Here is a 19,808-nt window from a genome sequence, read left to right as displayed (position 1 = left end):
TTGGTTCACTTTGCTAGTTTAGTCCAAATGTTTCATTTTTTGCTAGCGAGTCCAAAAAGGTTTCACTGTTGTCATTTTAGTCCACTGGGTTAACTTCATCCATTATTTATGTTAACGAGGAGGGCAATTCGGTCATTTTATATTGCTGAATTGCCCTTCTAGTTAACAAAATTACATATAAAATGACCGAATTGCCCTTCTCGTTAACAGAAAAAATGGATAAAGTTAACCCAATGGACTAATATGGCAATGGTGAAACCTTTTTGGACCCACATGCGAAATATAAAACCTTTGGTCTAAACTGGCAAAATGACCCAGACCACATGGACTAAAATGACATTTAACTCTTGTAGTTATTAGATATATTTTTATCGTGGTAATATTAAATGTAATTCATTAGTAGTTACCTGATGGGTTTTCAGTTAGGTATACCCAACGTGTAAATTTTTTTAGAATTAACAAATTTACTCGAAATCTACGGGTATACCCGATACTTGATGGGTATTTACCCGCTACAACCCGATGGGTTTAAGACAAAATTATCTAATCTAATCGGATTTGAGGTTGGAATTACCTAACCCCGTCTCAAACCTGACCCATTACCATCTCTGGTTCCAACCCAACCCGGTCGAAAAAACCGATTTTGACTTTTGTTGACCTCAGCAAAAACTGGTTACAACCCGACCCACATAGCAACAGGGTAGAGGAGACCCGGGGATGCTAATGGAGCCCGCAAGCAAGGGCGCAACCAGACATCCACCACTCAACTTAGGTTGGCTGCGTTGAATCTACGCACCGCCCCCATTTTCCCATTCATCAATCTCAATATTGGAAATCAATTTCACTTCTAATTTCATCATCCCCTCATCTTTTATTCATATACCCACTTCATTTCTTGATTTTGGTTCTTATCAAACATCATGTCGTTCAGATTCCGAGGAGGGGTATGAACACTTTATCTATCTTCTTGTATAAATTCACTTGCTTTATGCCTATGAATCAGCTTAAGATCTGTTAATGGTTGGTTATCAGTAGTGTTTCTAATCTCTAGTATCATTTGTGTGCTAATTGCTTTGATGTTATCTTCTTATTATAATTGGGGAAATTTGGGTTTAAAAATTCCTGTAATTTATTTATTGGGTATTGATGAATTGGTTATGATCTTGATGGGGATTATGTTTATGGTCATAGGTGTTTAGTTTTGAAAAATGTATGCATGAAACTCAGAATTTTGAGCAAATTTTTATCGAATTGACCTGGTAGAACTTTACATGAAGAGAATGTTTGTTTGAGATTGTTTGGATATAGTGGAAATGATTTTCGTTATGTGATTATTATAGAGGTGAAATTCTCGGTTTAAGGGAATCAGGTTGGTGGTAGCTGCAACTGATTATGATTTACGGCTGTAAACAAGTCGAGCCGAGCCAGCTTGGGCTCGGGATCCTGTTTATTTATGAGCTGAGCCAAGTCGTTAGGCTCGTTTAACTTAACGAGCTGAAATGTTGAACTCGAGCCTAGCTCGTAGAACGCTCGAGCCGACTTGTTTATTTTTTAAAGTTTTTTTTTACCCGAAAAAAAGTTTTTTTTTTTCTAACACACATAATGCAATTTTTATATATATTAAAATTTCGGTTATAAATTATATAGATTAAAACTTTGAGCTTTAATTTAAACGAGCCACTCAAGCGAGCCAACAAGCCAGCTAATGAGCGAGCTTACCTTGGCTCCGGCTTGGCTCATTTACAAACGAAGCAAGCTTTTTTCGGGCATGCTTCAAGAAAGTATTAACTATTAAGCCGCAAGTCTTTGAATGACACCATTATGATTTTAACGTTATTTTACTAATTTCGTGAAAATAACGTTAAAAAGAGAGGGACGGTTAATCATGCACTCATGCATCATGTGGTGGCGTTGATGGCCGAAAGACAAGGGGGTACATGCACTAATCGGCTTTTGTCCCAATTGCTGAGTGTTATGTACCTTATGTCCAAGGCTTGATACAAAACTACTATCGAGCCGGGGGTCTCACTGGAAGCAGCTCCTCTATTCCTACGGGGTAGAGGTAAGGCTGTCTACATCTTACCCTACCTTAATTAAAAATTAAAAATTAAAATTTAAAATTTATATTTTTCTGCGTTTAATTTTATTTCTGGAACTATTTTTCTAATGTATTATTACACATTATTGATTCTCAGAAGAATGCTTCTTCGGGAATGGGTGTTGCTGATCACTGTAAAGGCACCTTCTTGGAGCTACAAAGAAAAAAGGCGCACCGTTATGTGATTTTTAAAATCGATGAGAAGAAAAACGAAGTTGTTGTAGAGAAGACCGGCAAGCCTGCTGAAAGTTACGAAGATTTCACATTGGCATTGCCTGAAAACGATTGCAGATACGCGATCTTTGACTTTGACTTTGTCACCTCGGAGAACTGTCAAAAGAGCAAGATTTTCTTTATCGCGTGGTTTGCTTTCTTTATTTTCCTATACTATCAACATGCATACCCTAAATATATTTGCATCATTTTCTAGTATAAAAATACAAAATAGAATAATTGAGATTTCTTTATTTTCCTATATAATCAACGCACGAAAACCCGTGTCGTGTTCAGGTTCATGTGTCTGACACGATAAAAAAATACAAATCAATTTTCTTTCTTTATCTTCCTAAGTAATCAAAGTGCATTTCTGAAAAAGACTGCTTCAGTTTGTAACAAATTGTTATTTGGGGATATAAATATGTTAATTGTCGTGTTCAGATTGACCCGTTTAACTCATTTTTTTTAATTTAAAAATATATATTATTTATGTATAACCTAAATTGATTTTTCTATTTTATGTCAAATTTTAATAGATAAAAGCGAAATGTACATTGTTTTTTATAGTTTAAAGTTTAAACATATTTATTTCATATATAAATTTGTATTTAGGCTGTGAATTTGTACTGTTATTAATTAAAAAAAAAAACAAAATATAAAAAATTCAGGTCAAACTTGTCGTGTTCGGGTTCATGTGTCTGACACGATTTTTGAGTCCCTTTCGGGTTTGACCCGCCTACTTGTGAACACGACCCATTTAACATCATTTTATTAATATAAAAAAAATCGGGTCAAACTGGTCGTGTTCATGTCAACACAGGAAAACCCGTACTGTATTCGGGCTCATGTGCCTGTCACGATTTATGGGTCTGTCTCGGGTTTGACCCGCCTACCTGTGAACACGACCCATACCCTGATTGGAATTCTTGGATCTGGAACTATTTTAATTCCTGAACTGTTTCTTGCATGTTGTCTAGGTCTCCTGCAACGTCAAGGATTCGAGCCAAGATGTTGTACGCAACATCAAAAGATAGGCTCAGACACGAGCTCGATGGGGTCCACTACGAGATTCAAGCTACTGATCCTACCGAAATGGAGCTTGATGTGCTCAAGGAACGCGTATACTAATCGGTTAACATTTTTGACCCATTGTTCCCAGCTTCCTAAAGTCGCAAACCAGTTATCCGCTTCTAGCAGAAGTTATGTTTCGAATAAATGGCAGCCACGCTACAATAAGACCATGCGTCACCTGAATATTATTACCAGCCGCCCGTTATTACAGCTAACAAGATACGTATTTAGTGACCGGTCAATATATCATAGTTGGCTTCGGATTCTGTTGTTTTCTGTATGTTATTACTTTGACCCTAACCGATTTACTTATAATTGCTCGATTCGGGATTATGTTATGTTTTAGATTTGCAAACTCGGTTAAAAGAAAACGTGTCGTATTTAGTATGGGGGGTCAATAACACCATTCAAAAACAAAAGAAAAAAAAAACACTCATTTGGCTCTTGCAACGTTCACGCTCGCCTCTCGCCGCTTGCTTCCTCCTGCTCGCCGGACATTTCCTCGAGAGATTTACCCTTCGATTCGGGCACGAGAAACGTACACAGCGTCCCCAAAAAGTTGATCACACCCAAACAAATCAACGAGTTCTTCACCCCGATACCGGGCGGGTACCCAGCATCCGCTTTGGCCGGATCTTTATTTTGGGCCAAATACAAGAACCCAAAAGCCCCAACTATAGCTCCGAGTTTCCCCGATGCTGCGGAGATCCCGTGGCAGGTGGACCGGAACCTTGCGGGGAAGATCTCCGCCGGGACGACAAATGTAGTGGCGTTGGGCCCGAAATTCGCGAAGAAGAAAGTTAACGAGTAGATCGCTACGAAGCCCATGTTGTGTTCGGGTCGGGTCCAGTAGTTATAAGGGAAAGCTAAAACAAACATGAATATTGTCATCATTATGAACCCGATGAGTTGGATCGTGAACCGTCCGATTCTGTCGATTAAAAACACGGTGAACCAGTATCCGGGGACAGTGCTGCAAAGCGCGATAAGCGTTTGTGCTCGCGCGATTTTGTAAACTTCTTGGATGGCGTTCATGGTTTTCGCAGGTGGGATCCACCCGATGGCGGAAAATATGTCCTTTTGGAAGAGGTTTTGGCTGTAAAACGCGATGTCGAGCAAGAACCATGTGCTTGTTGTTCCGAGCAAATGGAGGCCGTGACGTTTAGCGAATTCTTTGCTTAAAAGCCCGAAAGAGTACTTCGAATCCGCCATGACTTCGTCGAGTTTCTCTTGCTCGGATTCGATGTCGGTTTGGAGGACTTTCGACATGTCGGAAGCTGCTTTTTTCGCATCTTTCGCCACTAACGCGGTGTATCTAGCCGTTTCGGGCATTTTCATCCTCCAGTAGTAAGTTAAAAGTGCGGGAAGAGCTCCGGCCATTAAAACAATCCTCCACACGTAATCGGCTTCCGGTACGGTGGACTTTACCGGATCGACCTCATACGGTGGAGCTTTAAACCTGCTATCAAAAATCGCAGCCATCATAATCGCGAACACGCCTCCTCCCAATATACCAAACCCTTGCATAGCGAAAACCGCGGCTATAAACGCGCCACGAGTTTTCTTATTAGAATATTCCGACATGATAGTGGCGGATAGCGGGTAATCACCACCGATCCCGAACCCTAACCAGAACCGAAAAAAGCAAAGAGTGGTCATAACCCCTTTCGGTTGGCTACCAAACGATAAACCAGACGCAATGGAGCAAACACACATGAGTATAAGCGTGATACCGTACACTTTCTTCCGTCCCAGTTTATCCCCGAGCCACCCGAAAAACAACTGCCCAGCTAGCGTCCCAACGAGTGCAACACCGTTAACCGATGCAGAAACTTGAGGCGGTAAACTTCCCGGCTTCGGAGACCCTTCTTTGTGATAATAAATCCGGCCAAGCAGTTTCGTGACGAGCGAGATGCAAAATAGATCATACGCGTCCGTGAAGAACCCCATTCCCGCGATCACAATCGCGGTGAAGTGATACCATTGTGTTTTCGCTCCGTCTAGCGCGTTAAGGACTTTCAAATTCCCTGATGACTCCATTAATCTCCTTCTTTCTGCGCAAAAATCCGCGTAACAAATCAATACAGATACAAAAAAATAAACGTATCCAGTATAATCCCACTCATAACAACATAAAAAAAAAAAAAAAAAAAAAAAAAAAAAAAAAACTGATATTGATCTATCTTTCATGCATGCATGTAATAAAAAAATACAAAAAAAGTAGAAATTTATGGAATGATGTACTGACCTTTGTTTGTTTGTTGTTAATTGGTAATAAAATGGATGTTAATAATGTGTATATATAGTATGAAAAAGAGTATTGAAACTAAAATTAAGCGGCATATGCTCACTATTTTCGCTACTATAACAAAATAGTCAAATATATAAATAGGATTCAACCCGCAAATGTTTGTATGGAATGGGGCATGTATACAAACCACTTTTTTGTTGAAAATGAGAGTTGGTGTATAATTTTAGAAAGATATAAACGGATCCGACTATTCGATTCGATGATGATAGTTACGTTCTTGGATGGGTGGTATCGGGTCAAGTAACCCGGGGGATATGGATAGATGTTAAGAGTTCTCGTATGCAGACTGGGCATCTTGTGCTTTATCACGACGGTCTAAGACTGGGTATCGTGTGTTTGTTGGAGAAAATGTTGTATCGTAAAAGAGTATTGAAGCAATGCATGATATTAAAGTGATGAAACATAGTATAGAGCCATGGTAGATGTCACGTCAGAGATGATATGAGTTCGTCGTCTTCCCAGGGAACTCGACGTTGTTTCTTATGACTTGATGTGGTTATATTATGACGACCAATCAACTATACATACAACCATAAATCTAGCAACTCACTCTCTCCCTCCCTCGCGCGCTCTCTCTCTCTGGTGATACCGGACTTCATTACCCGAAACTCTATACATGTTTACCCGAGTCCGAACCCATACCCAAAACTTTTAAATTTTTAATTTTATTTTCAATAAACCGTTGTTTAATAATACTTTATTCTAATAACTTCATTGCCTTAGAATAAACTTTTTTTGTGATATGTATTGATGTAGATATTATATTTGTATGCTACGAAATACGAAATAATCTTCTTAGATTTATATCATCATGATGTTTTCGTATTTTTGATATTTCAAAAATTTATAATGACCATGTAATTTTTCATGTTTTAATTTATTGTAGATTTAAAAAACATAAAGTTATATGACAAGTATAAATGAAAGAAAATAAATATACCTGAAAATCCCAATGGGTATTTTTTAAAGCTAAAGAATAGACCCAATATCCGAAGGTTAATTACCCCCAACAAATACCTAACGAGTAACGAGTATTGGTTAGGTATGAGAAATAGTTTTATAACTTGGTATAAGATTAAGCATACCCAGTCCATTAACATATCAGCACTAAAGGAGCCCAATACATTCATAAGGCCCAACATCAACACTAAAGGAGCCCAATACATTCATAAGGCCCAACATCAACAAAACCCAAAATTGTTATTATAGAATGAAACAAGGCATATGTATCAAATAATTTACAGAAGATTTCTAATAACTTACAGAAGAAAACGATTTTTTTACGGTTAAAAAAAAAACAAAAACCCTTAACCGAAGTCTAAAAGAAACATAGAAAAAGAAAAAAAAAAATGTTGCTATTTCAAGGCAGTAGCGTTGATAATTCACCAAGAAGCAGTAGCTCTTCCATAAAATCAACACCCAAATCCTCAAACACCACAGTCTCGCTGCAGCTGCTGCTGCCGCTTTGGTCCGATACAGCGGCAGCCACTGGCCTTTTCTTTCCGGTGGCCGATCTTCTTTTCCTCAAAGAGTGTTTCCTCTTCAATGCCATAACAGGAGAACACCCTTCTTCTAAACCATTTTTCATCTCCTTCAATGACTCCTTAACTCTCTCAACCGGAAAATTCAACACCGCGTGCGGGCCCCTCGTGGAAAATGCGGCTTGATCATACGCCATGGCGGCCGCCTCGGCGGTATCAAACGTCCCCAGCCAAACCCGGACCCCGTTTCGTGTCGAATCCCTTATCTCGGCCGCGAACTTCCCCCACGGCCGCGTTCTCACTCCCCTGTAAGATTTTGATTGTTTTGGTTTTTCGGCAGCCTCTTTTTTTTCGGCAGCCGAATTTAAAATTTGAAATTCGGCTGAGTCTACAGCCGCCAGCGTATCCGGGAATAGCGCGTATTCGGAGTCGAATTGGTTGAATGGGTGGGCATTGTGTTGGTATAGAAGCTCATCCCATGAATATGAAGTTTCCGGCGAGTGTTCGGCGGTTCGGAATTCGTGTTGGATGCAAGAAGTGGCCATAAACGATGACAACAGTGGCGGCGACGGTGATAGAGTGTTGAAGTGACTAAAACAGAGGAAGATAGATCTTGGTTATATATGCTTTGAAATCTGTTAATGAAAAATACTAATAATTAAAAAAAGGCAGATTAACTTTTTAAAATTGATATAATTGGACGGCTGAAAATGGCAGATTAAAAAAAGGGGATGGGGGCACGTGACGCAAGGCGGCTGGTCCAACTCATATGGAAATTTAGAAGGCGTGCCAACGTGGACGTAATTAGGCAGGTCAGCATGACAAGTTGGATATTTTTATTGTTATTTTTTGTAATGATAATAATTCTGATTTTATATATTACAACATGCTCCTAGTAAACATTGTTCCATTTCTCGTAAGCATCATGTCATATTTTAAATACAAAACAACGACCCTAAACAAAATTTTAGTTTTTTATATGTAATATAATAATAATGATAATGTTGGCAAGTCGAGCTCGAGCCAATCACGAGTAGCTCATACAATTCGTGCTCGATCTTGTTTGAATCAATTTTGTTTCTATCCCTATGACAGTTTAGTTTGTTCTTTTATGTGTATCAAGGTGACGATATTTTATACATTCGATAATTACTTTTAGGTTTTCTATTGAAGCGAAAAAAGATAAGATGATTGAAAGTAAAAAAGGTAAGATGATTTTGTAAAATAACAAATTTTAATACATTCTCTATCGAGCGTGTTAGAAATTATTATTTTTGTAAAATAATAAGTTTTAGAACATGATTTTTTTTCTTACTAACGTATTAGAAACGACGAATGTGTAAAACTAACAAGTTTTAAAGATGTTTGAATCTTCTAACAAACGTGTCAGAAAAGATTATCATTGCAAAATAATTACTGACGTGTTAGAAATAATTATTTTAGAAAATAATAGGTCTTATAATTTCTAAGGTATGAGTTAAAAATGGTTTGTTTTAGACAAAGTGAAGTTTGTACCATTAGTCTAGATGTTTAATGTTTAACTTGAAAGAATTTGTTATGATAAACTTTAATGCAAATTTTGTAATTGTTTATTTGTAATGAGGCAGTTAGAAACGGTTTATTATTGATAAACTTTAGGATGATTTTGGCAATCGTACATTTTTAATGATTAGAAATTTGATAAGATTTTACAACCGGGTATGAGTATAAGATTAGTCATACCCAGCCCATTGTCATCCCTACATACCCTAACAAATTTGAAAAAAAAAAATCATATATACCCGGTTGTAAAATCTTGTCCAATACCTGACCCGTTACCCGTTATACCCGTCGGGTATCGAGTATACCCATTGGGATTTTCATGCGTATTATTTATTACTTACCTTTATAATTTTATGTTTTCCATATGGTATATTAAATTATGATAAATAATATACATGCTATCATCACCGTAATAATATTTGATATATTTAACATGCAAATATATTATACTATTTTTTACAAAAATAATTTTGTATTTCATAGCATATAAATATGAATAATGACGTCAAAATATATATTTAAAATGAAATTTATTTTTCAAATTATAAAGCTACAATAATGAAACATATAAATATAAAACTTAAAAGTTTTCAGGTATATATTTCGGGTAAACGAGTATATAGTTTTGGGTAATCGGGTCAGGTATCATCTAATCTCGTACCCGCAAAATATTGTTTTTCCATACCCATACCCATACCAAGTCCAATACTCGTCGGGTATCAGGTATACCTGTCCTAAAAGCTTAGGGTTTCGAGTATACCCGTCAAGCTCGGGTATTTTTTGCCATGAAATTAATCCTATATTAATAAGTGTATTAGAGTCGGTTTGTCTTAAAACATATATTTTAACGATTTGTAATCATTTATTTCTAACGGGCGGGTTTGAAACGATTTGACTATGATAAACTCTTTTTTTAAATGATTTCTAATCATTTTATTTTTGTAATGAGTATGTTATAATAAAACTATTTTAGAGTTTATGCCTTCATTTGTAATCAATACATAAATAAATATATTTTCAATTTAAAACAGTTGTAAAGCCGTGAAATATTTTAAACGAATAAATCATGTCTTGAACAAGTAGTATCATGTCTTGAACTTTATAATAGTCTTAAGGAGACTATATAGTGAAAAACAATTTGATGTTACACACATAATTATTTGTTCAACTACTAGCGAGTAGTTAGTTGTAAAGAGCTTTGTTGTTTTGAACGACTCGTGACTATTCAAGTTTAGAGTCTCAAGGTGATACGAGAAACTTGTTCTTATGAGTGCATGGAGTTATATCGAAGGAGCATCTCAAGGCATGTCACGAGACGATATCATTGCGATGATTTTAATCGGACGATGAAAGTGTTGCTAAAAAAGTATTTGACAATTAAAAGTTATATTTTGGTTGCAAAACAGTGAAAGAAATAAATTAAAAATAAGAATTAAATGTATAAATGACCTCAAGTATTTTACAAAGTAAATCACGACTATTTATGTAACTAATAAAAGGGTAGGGTAAGGATAGTGTAAAAAGGGGCTAAAGTGTGAGAAGTGTAAGAAGTGTATTATAACACTATATATAATACTATATAACACCATATAAACACTGTATAACAATATGTAACACCATATAATATTATATAACACTATGTAACACTATATATCATTATATAACAAATATAACACTATACATCTATCATAGACATGCTATCAGACAACCTATAGTGTTATATTTGTTATATAATGATATATAGTGTTACATAGTGTTATATGGTATTATATGGTGTTACATATTGTTATACGGTGTTTATATGGTGTTATATAGTATTATATATAGTGTTATAATACACTTCTCACACTTCTTACACTTTGAGCACTTTTTACAGGATCCTCTACCTAAAAGGGTAAATGTTATTTTATGTTTTAATGGTGTTGTCTTAGAACTTAATCATGTTACAAGGTGACAACTACAAACACCTAACTTGTTATTTTTCAAAGTCAAAACATAAAATTGTTATTTTAGATGAACCACAAAATCTAAAACACACACACACATTTGGTATCAAATACTAGTATCAAATCGTACAGGTATATTCGATACCGGTACCCACTTTCCTCGTTTTTCAGTACCACGATTTACGGGTAAAATACTGGTAAATACTGGTACCGAACCGGTATATTCAGTACCAGTACCGGTACCCACTTTCCCCCTTTTACGGTACCGAACAGGTACCATGCTCATCCCTACACACATACACATAACAGTTATATGAATACAACAATTAAATAAAACTATTAAATAATAAATGAGTTGAGCCGAGCTTGAGGTTAAATATTGACTTACGACTTCACTCCAAACTTTAGACATAGTGTTCAAAACGAACTGACTTGAAACTCGAACTTTATTAAGTTAACAGGCCATAAACGTCTATACCGTAAAATAGATTTTCGACGGAATGGAAAAGACATATATTGTAGAATCGTAACCATAGAATATGACCCAACCCGAATCGAAATGCATACATTTTTCTCCTACACTATAGGGATGGTGAGAAGAGATATATTTTACATCCCAAAAGGGCTATAATTGGAGATACTATTGTTTCTGGTTCAGAAGTTCCTATAAAAATGGAAAATGCCCTACCTTGAGTGCGGTTTGACCTATTGATTTACGTAACTTGAAGTAATCAATTAGGTTTACGACGAAACATAGAAATCGATCACTATCCTGTAATATTTGGGTGACTTTGAATTCAGGTCGGGTTTCAGGATTTGGATAAAAATGAACAGCCCTGTCTACATGATAGACATCACGTTAGTCAAGTTCAAGCTTAGGAAAACTCAGATTCAGCTAAGTCGTGTATATTGTTAATCCCTTTGTGTAAATTGTTTGGATTAATCACCACGTTAACAAAGATGCTATGTCACTAATTAGTATCTACTTTTCAACCAAAACCAAATAGTCATTAAGTGAAGCTATTTTGATTAGTCAACAAACGTGTACCTTGCTCTCCCCTTCTTGGTGATAGCTTGTGTTCTTTGGTTTTGAATGAAGTTTGATTTTCAAAAAAAAAAAAAAAAAAAAAAAGAGTAGTTAATCAAGTTTAATAAAATACTTAAGTAAAGTTCGAATTTTCTTTTAAATTTGGACCACAAACACACTAGAATAAGTCTAATGAAGATTCCATTTGCCTGCTTACAAAGTTAAATTGCAAACCCCACCTGGAGATTAAAAAACATAAATTGATATCCTTGTATTTCTATATGATAGTTGCATTTAATTATCTAGATTAATGTTGATGTGTTTGGTTCATTGTATTTTTAGTTGATGAGTTTTTTTATGGCCAAGTCATTGAGATTTTTATAAACCACTAATATATTGTATGTCATTAAACTTTCTCGGACGAAATTACAAGGGAATTCGGAAGCTTCGTTCACTCTTCGAGCAACAAAATATTATATTAGCAACTATATGATATGAAGTTCATTTTAGAGTTGGCAGATTCGTACTTTTACCAATCAGACATAAGTAAATGTGTTAAAGAGGTTTTAACATTAAAAGTTACCTAACTTTTTTTATGTTAGTAGTTACTAAGGAGATAGGTAATCGACAAAAACCGTCTCAGTATGCTCTATCATGTGTTAAGACTCAGGGTCCCAATTTTAGCATCCGCAACCCTATTTTCGAAGTGGAAGGTTTTGCTCAATTATAGAGTTCTACTTTATTTCTTTTTTATTTTAAAAACAAGTTAATGAACAATTTACAAATTTATTATGAGTTTATTTTGATTCCAAGGTAATCAGTTTCAGCTTTCTTCCAAAACTTATCTCGACATATCAAGAGTTATACAGGAAAAGATTTGATATAATAATTTTGTTATTCAATATTATATAACTTTGTCTGCCAAAAGTTTTCTCTTTTCCTATTGAGTAAATTGCCATTTTAGTCCCTGAGTTTTGTACAAATTTGTCATTTTAGTTCAAATAGTTTTTTTTTTGCCTCTAGGTCCCTGACTTTTCTCTTTTGTTGCCATTTTGATCACATACACTAACTCCATCCAAAAACTCCAAAGGTAGTCAGTTTCAGCTTTCTTCCAAAACTTATCTCGACATATCAAGAGTTATACAGGAAAAGATTTGATATAATAATTTTTTTTCTGCAGACTTTTTTGATTTTTTGGAATTGGATCAAAATGGCAATTGAAAACATTTAAAATGAAAATCCCCAAAGCACCCTGGTTAAAGATGGAGTTAGTGTATGTGATCAAAATGGCAACAAAAGGGAAAAGTTAGGGACCCAGAAACAAAAAAAACTATTTGGACTAAAATGGAAAATTTGAACAAAACCCAGGGACTAAAATGGCAATTTACTCTTTCCTATTACTTGTAATTTCACTCTACATTAGGATCCAATGTCGTCGTTTAGGTATTGTTGGACCTCTTAAATCGTTGCCAGTAGAGTACATTCTACATTATATTGTACAAGTGTTTAGTAGATGAAGTTCGAAAGTATATAATGAACTCCCCTTCGTAAATTTTACAAAATCTTACATTTGACTAAGGTGGTGTTTGTTCTTCTAAAAAAGATCTGCGCAGTCCTTTTTGTCTATGCCGTGCAGACCACGCGCACACATTGTCATCTGCAGACTTTTTGTTTTTTCTGAAGACGTTTCATTAAAAACCGTATGTGCGAGCTCTTCTTGGTGTAGACTTGGTCCAACCACTTCTAAGATCTTATAAAATCTGCAGAGGGTTAAACACTACCACCCACCACCACCGTCCACCATCACAACCGTCCACCACCATCCACCATCCATCACCACCACCGTCTACCACCACCATGCACCACCACCACCAGTTTAATTTAGAAGTCTACATACGTTAAAAAACAAACAACCTTCTTCTTGCAGACTACAGAGGTTTGGCCAATCTTTTTTTCTAAAGATGTCTGCAGATGTGGTCCGTAGATTGTGGACATTTACCTTTTTAAAAAACAAACTGCACCTAAGAGCATTTAGAGCATTCACACATTGGAGGCTTTATATACATGCATTCTATATATTATAGAGTGGAAAAAGAGTAAACAACAAAAACACCACTACATTTAAATCTTTAAAATAGAGAAAATTAAAAGAGGAAACAACAAAAACACCATTATATTGAAATCTTTAAAATAGAGAAAATTATATAGAAACTAAAGTACACCTCTATATTTAGAGGCTCACATTTAACCCTCTATATGTTTATTGTGAGTTAATAGGAAAGAGAAAAAAACTAATAGAATAAGTGTTTATGAGTATGATAAATATAAAGATAGAGAGCTGGATGTGAGAGGTTTTTGGGAAATAAACAAATTTTAGAGAGAGGTGTATTTTTTAGTGTTACTATATATATAAATAGAGATGAAAGGTCCAATGTGAATGCTCTTACATTGTAGACTCTTTATTCATATATTCTATATAATATAGAGTAAAAAATAGAGAAAATAACAAAAACACCACTACATTAGAGCATTCACATTGTATACTCTATCTCCATCTATATATTCAAATCAAAAAAGTATATTTTCTCTAAATTATGTTAATTTTTAAAATCATCTCACATCTAACCCTCTATCTCTACCTTTATCTTACTCAATTAACTTATTTTATTATTATTATTAGAATTTTCTTTTTTCTGCACACTCATACCAATATAAAGAGTTGAATATAACCCTTTAAAAGCATTCACATTGGAGCCTCCACCTCCATCTATATAAAAACACACATTTCTCTAGATTTGGTTACTTTTTTAAAAATATCTCACATCCAACTTTCTATCTCTGTATTTTTCTTACTCACAAAAACTTATTTTACTATTTTTTCTCTTTCCTACACACTCACATTAACAATATAGAGGGTTGAATATGACCCTCTAAATATAGAGGCGTGCTTTACTTTTTAAAATTTTTTCTCTATTATAGAGATTACAATGTAATAGTGTTTTGTTGTTTCCTCTATTATTTTCTCTATGTAATATAGAATAGAGGCTCCAATGTGAATGCTCTATATAGATGTGCAGTTTAGTCTCTTTAAAATTTTCTCTACTATAAAGGTTCTAATGTAGTGGTTTTTTTGTTATTTCTTCTACTTTTTCCTCTGTATTATATAGAATGTTCACATATAGAGGCTCCAATGCGAATGCTCCTAGAATCCCTATGATAGAGAAAGATTTATAGAAAACAAAGTACAACTCTATATTTATAGGCTTATATCAACCCTCTATATTTTTATTGTGAGTGTATAGGAAAAATAAAAAAAAAGTAATAAAATAAGTGTTTATGAGTGTGATAGAGATAGACAATTGAATGTGATGGGTTTTTGAAAAATAAACAAAATACAGAGGAAAATGTTTTTTTAGTTGGGTTATATAGATGGAGATAGAGCCTCCAATTTGAATGCTCGTAAGTGTTTATGAGTGAATGAGAGAGAAAATTTACTGTTTATCTGTATATTTAAAGGAAAATTGTTTACCCTCTATATTTTTTTAATATATTTTGAAAAGGATAACGAGAAGGTATAAAATAAACTTTACTAAATCATCTCATACGCTTAAAGCACAGTTCAGTTATGCAAGCAACTGAAAAAACCAAAAAGTGAATACACGTGCAGAAACCTAAAGTGTCACTAAGAAATTGATTAAAGCCTTGAAGGTGCATTGTATTTGAAAAAATTATGAGGTGATGGCTTTTATAAACATTTTTTGGATTTGAAATAAAATAAAACATTAGTAACACGTGGTCTTAAATTTGATACAATGGATCCGGTACATGATTATATGTCAAGTGGCTTATCATGAAACGTGTGTTATTCTCAAATATTAAATTCATGTTTTGAAAACCAGATCAAACCGAGAATTAACAACCTCGTCAGTTAAACTGACACGTGATGGCCCGCAAAAAGTTTAACTATGTGATCTTTTAGAGTAAAGTGTCAATTATGTCCATAGATTTAGGTCACTTTTGTCAGATTAATTCATAAGGTATTTATTTTTTGTATCTAGTCCTTCAAGATTTTTAAAACTTGTCATTTCTATTCAACTGATTAACTCCGTTCATTTTATAATGTTAAGTTAGGGGCAATTGCATCATTTATACGTTTAATTTCTATTCATTTTAACCTTATTTATTCACCCTTGCTCAATGAATAGTGAAGATGATGATTTAGGCTTAATGATTATCTTTGGTTGAATTTGCACCTGTAAGGGCATCGTCATCTTAATCAATCCAGTTCTTTCCTTCATGTTGGAGCTATGTTCTCCGATTATAATAGTTCCGAGCATCCTCTCTCTCTCAAACGCTTCGAGACACTAGCCCGCTATGATCATATGAATTTCCCCCATTTTTTCGCAAAGGAAGACTATAAACTTCAAAGCGAACCCATATGCTTTGAGTTGTAACTAATCATCGTGGGGATTTTCAGAACTGCGAGGTTGAGTTGGTGAGTTCTAGTGATGTAGTCCTTTTAATTACGTTGGTACGACTAATTTTGTTTTTTTTTTGTTTTTTTTTTTTTTTGCATTTGCGGGCTAAATTGTTCTCGTCTTCGATAACACTACCACCATGCCTTCTTCAACCCATGTTTAGGCCATCGAATCTCTTCGAAAATGTTAGCACATCATCGAATCTTTTGATTTTGAAAATGGTAGGATGGTGTCGATCTCATATCTATACTCAAGTCATGGTTGGCGAAGCTTAATGTAACGCTCTGCATTTCTGTACTTTCCATATCTAGAAAGTTGTACTCACATTTCTCATTTTAGAAACTTGTATTCGTAATTCATTTCCAATTTTGTAATCCGAGACTTCGATCATAATGAAAAATCATATTTGTATTTATACTTATGTATATGCAATCAATCGCTAAAATACGTGTTTTCATGCAAAACCGAGACTTATTATACGTACATACTATCATTGCTACATTCACGATACGTAATGCATATATGTATACACTTCCCATACTTGAAAACATGCAAAAATATGAAGTTGTAACATAAAATAACAAAACATACAAGTTCAGGGGCTAAAAGTGAATAAAACCAAACTTCGGCTGAATTATCAACACGCCACGTCACGTGCCGGGCAAAGACTTAGAGCCTGCGTGACGCGAGCAAGCATAATCCACAGAATGTTGTTTAACCCAGTTGGATTTCCCACTTTTCCACCTCCTTTCTTCCCCAATCATCTTCAATCTTCATTTAAACACTAACCCTAATCAACCACTATATAACCAAGCCTGCCACACCTTCATTTCACTTTACCCACACTCTGAACTCACTCAAAACATTCTCCATACTACTAAAAGTTACATCAAGAAGGCAGATTACTTGCAAGTTTATAAGTGAGTTTCAAACTCACTTTTCTTTCTCTTCTTCATGAATTCTTGCTTCAAACTCGTTTGGAACAACTCTAGGAGTTTTTCCACAAGTTTACCATGGTAAACTAAGGTGGAACATCACCATTTTGAGGTCCAAACTTTCTGTTTTTTTTTAAACTTTTACATAAATTTTCTATAAACTTGTTAATATTGGGAAATCTTGTGCCTATCTTGTTCCCAACCAAACTCATGATTGTGGGACTTGAGTATGGTTGATTTCCATGAGATCAGAGGTCCAAATACCTCTTAAACTTTCTGTTATAAAGGTTCCAAGTAATCTATATGTAACAACCCGCACCTTCGTGCGTTGTTACTACTCGTTACACTCGTTACGCCTGGCACTAGAGATTCGGATCATAATGTAGCTATGTCAGATACATCGCTAAATCGAAGTATAATCGAATAATTACGCATATTCTATCGCTATTACAAAACTATTTTCATAAATCATAACACTCACGATGATGTTGAGTGAGGGCTTAATCTACCCTCCTCGATAACCGTGAGGTGTCAAAACGTAAACAAACAACGCTAACAAAGACTATCGGGAGAGTACCATGTCTCCAGCCTTCGTGACGATGACGGCGATACGAGCAAGTAGTGCCCCGATAATCATTGTGGCACATCACATCGAAGAACGCACTCGAAGGCACGCGTAACTCGATCATCGCACCGAATATTGATTATATAGATACGTATATACGACCCTTTTGTGATTAATTATAATAAATAAATAAGTAAAATATAAATATATAAAAATGTGGCCCAAACTATCGCAACGCACCAAAAACGAGGATCGAAAGGCCTCCGTACGGACGGGCCAGCCAAACGGCTGGGCCGGCCGATCGGACAGGTCAGCCGAACGGCTGGGCCGGCCGATCGGACAGGCCAGCCGAACAGCTAGGCCGGCCGATCGGACAGGCCAGCCGGACGGTTGGGCCGGCCGATCGAACGGGCCGTCCGATCCAGGCCACTTTGCCCTCCTTTCCTTCCTCCTTGCCTATAAATACCCCTCAATTCACTCCCAAAACACTTGTTGTCACTGTTGCTGCTCGACCAGAAGCTCTTGACCCTTTTTCTCTCGATTTCTCGCGATTCTTGTAAGTTTCTAACCCAAATCTTGTACTTCTATAATCTATATTCAATTCTACACATTTCTACCTTCTAAAACTCCACTTTTAACCGTGAAATCTCTGGATTTTGGGCGTTCTAGGGTGATGTCACCATGGAGTTCTTATGAACTTCAAGAGTGATGTCATCCCAAGCAAAAATGACTCGGATCTGGGTGATTTCCATACGTTTTTACATAAATCTCGTCAAAATCTATGTTTGCTAATCAAGAAGTTGTGCGATTCCTAAGGATTTGAGATGTTGTGGAGATGGTGTCATCATAAGTTCACATGAACTTTAAAGAGTGACCTCGTTCTCGCCATAAACAGCTCGAATCTAAGTAATTTCACCTGTTTTATAACAAGTCCCACCTAAATCTATGTATTCTAGCCAAGGTGTGTGGGTGTGTTTTCGGGTTAAACACGAGAAAAACCATCAAGGACGGCCAGACCTGTTGGAACGGGGTGGTTCCCGGCCGTTAGGACGGGTCGGACTTGATAGGGTTTCAGTTGTTTAACACAATGACACCCCATCACAGTCAAATCACCTGAAAACTTTCCAAAACTCATCAAAGTGTAACAACCAGGACGATGGAACGAATTGCCGTCCGATTGGACTGTTGTTCGATCAAACAGCAAACAAGCTTCAATCGTCCGGACAAAGTGTTGACCGATCGGCTAGCAAGTTAACCAATCGGACAGCATGTTAACCGATCGGCTAGCAAGTTAATCAATCGGACAGCATGCTAACCGATCGGCTAGCATGTTAACCGATCGGGCAACATGTTAACCGATCGAACACCATGCTAACCGATCAGATAGCATGGTAATCGATCGGACTACATGTCCAGCCGACCAAACAAGCCAAGCATCAATGTCCGAACCAATTTTGGTCCTTTCGCCACCATTTAACACGCTATTCACCGCTTAACGATCTGTAACCAGGATAACTCAGACGTACTCTCAATCAATCCAAATCAAGTTGCGTTTACTCGTCAAATTACGCACTGTGAGTATACTTGACCCCCTTTTTTTTATCGAATTTTGGGTGTAACATACGTTCCTTATAAATCGAACCTATCAAACGAATGATTCAATTAGTAAACTTTTCACTTGCGAATAACTGTTTGCATAGATATACGTGATGCTAGTTGCATGTATGCTAGGACTTATACTCGTGACGTCCCACCACGACTAGTATAGTACTATTGCGCCCGACGGGGTCTAGTTATGCCATCGAAGAATCGAGCATCGAGGACTTAGCTGGTAGTATCAGTTTTGTGAATATATATGTCGTGTATTACGTTTATGCATGTGGAAATTCGTAGCACTTTTAATCTATTATACTACTACATATCAAACCTGTATACTCGCCAATACTTTTGTATTGACAATATTTTGACGTATGTTGCAGGTTTAGTTGAAGCCTTCATCAAATCAAGCTAGGAAGTCTAGAAACTCACCTAAAATCTAGGTTGTCGGATTTGAATTGTTCGAGAGGACAAGAAATCTGTGATGACTTATGTGATTGTATTATTTGTTAGTATGGGATAACGAATGTAATAAATATTAT

General features: G+C 35.9%; 3 protein-coding genes across 3 annotated transcripts; 1 reads left to right on the top strand and 2 right to left on the bottom strand.

Moving 5' to 3' along the window:
• Nucleotides 1–700: 700 nt before the first annotated feature.
• Nucleotides 701–3,730, top strand: LOC110910410 (actin-depolymerizing factor). Its single transcript, XM_022155065.2, has 3 exons — nt 701–944; nt 2,196–2,461; nt 3,292–3,730. Exons 1-3 carry the CDS (start codon nt 921–923, stop codon nt 3,440–3,442), a joined length of 441 nt encoding a protein of 146 aa, XP_022010757.1. The 5' UTR covers nt 701–920; the 3' UTR covers nt 3,443–3,730.
• Nucleotides 3,731–3,760: 30 nt separating this feature from the next.
• Nucleotides 3,761–5,490, bottom strand: LOC110910409 (inorganic phosphate transporter 1-4). The gene has a single exon (XM_022155064.2). The coding sequence runs from the start codon at nt 5,423–5,425 to the stop codon at nt 3,839–3,841; it is 1,587 nt and encodes a 528-aa protein (XP_022010756.1). The 5' UTR covers nt 5,426–5,490; the 3' UTR covers nt 3,761–3,838.
• A 1,423-nt stretch (nt 5,491–6,913) lies between these two features.
• On the bottom strand, nt 6,914–7,750 carry LOC110914728 (ethylene-response factor C3). The gene has a single exon (XM_022159484.2). It carries the CDS (start codon nt 7,720–7,722, stop codon nt 7,057–7,059), a length of 666 nt encoding a protein of 221 aa, XP_022015176.1. The 5' UTR covers nt 7,723–7,750; the 3' UTR covers nt 6,914–7,056.
• Between the last annotated feature and the right edge of the window lie 12,058 nt (nt 7,751–19,808).

This window comes from Helianthus annuus, chromosome 15 (genome assembly GCF_002127325.2).
Source record: "Helianthus annuus cultivar XRQ/B chromosome 15, HanXRQr2.0-SUNRISE, whole genome shotgun sequence".
Classification (NCBI taxonomy): Eukaryota; Viridiplantae; Streptophyta; class Magnoliopsida; order Asterales; family Asteraceae; genus Helianthus; species Helianthus annuus.
The sequence above is the reverse complement of the archived record's forward strand: the minus strand, read 5'-3'. Positions and strand labels throughout refer to the sequence as shown.

What these genes read in the sequence shown, in the direction of transcription:
- LOC110910410 (XM_022155065.2), top strand. Translation starts at nt 921, where the DNA reads ATGTCGTTCAGATTCCGAGGAGGG. An exon ending in CGTTCAGATTCCGAGGAGGG is followed by an intron (nt 945 to 2,195) that starts GTATGAACACTT and finishes ATTGATTCTCAG; the next exon opens with AAGAATGCTTCTTCGGGAAT. An exon ending in AAGATTTTCTTTATCGCGTG is followed by an intron (nt 2,462 to 3,291) that starts GTTTGCTTTCTT and finishes CATGTTGTCTAG; the next exon opens with GTCTCCTGCAACGTCAAGGA.
- LOC110910409 (XM_022155064.2), bottom strand. Translation starts at nt 5,425, where the DNA reads ATGGAGTCATCAGGGAATTTGAAAGTCCTTAACGCGCTAGACGGAGCG.
- LOC110914728 (XM_022159484.2), bottom strand. Translation starts at nt 7,722, where the DNA reads ATGGCCACTTCTTGCATCCAACACGAATTCCGAACCGCCGAACACTCG.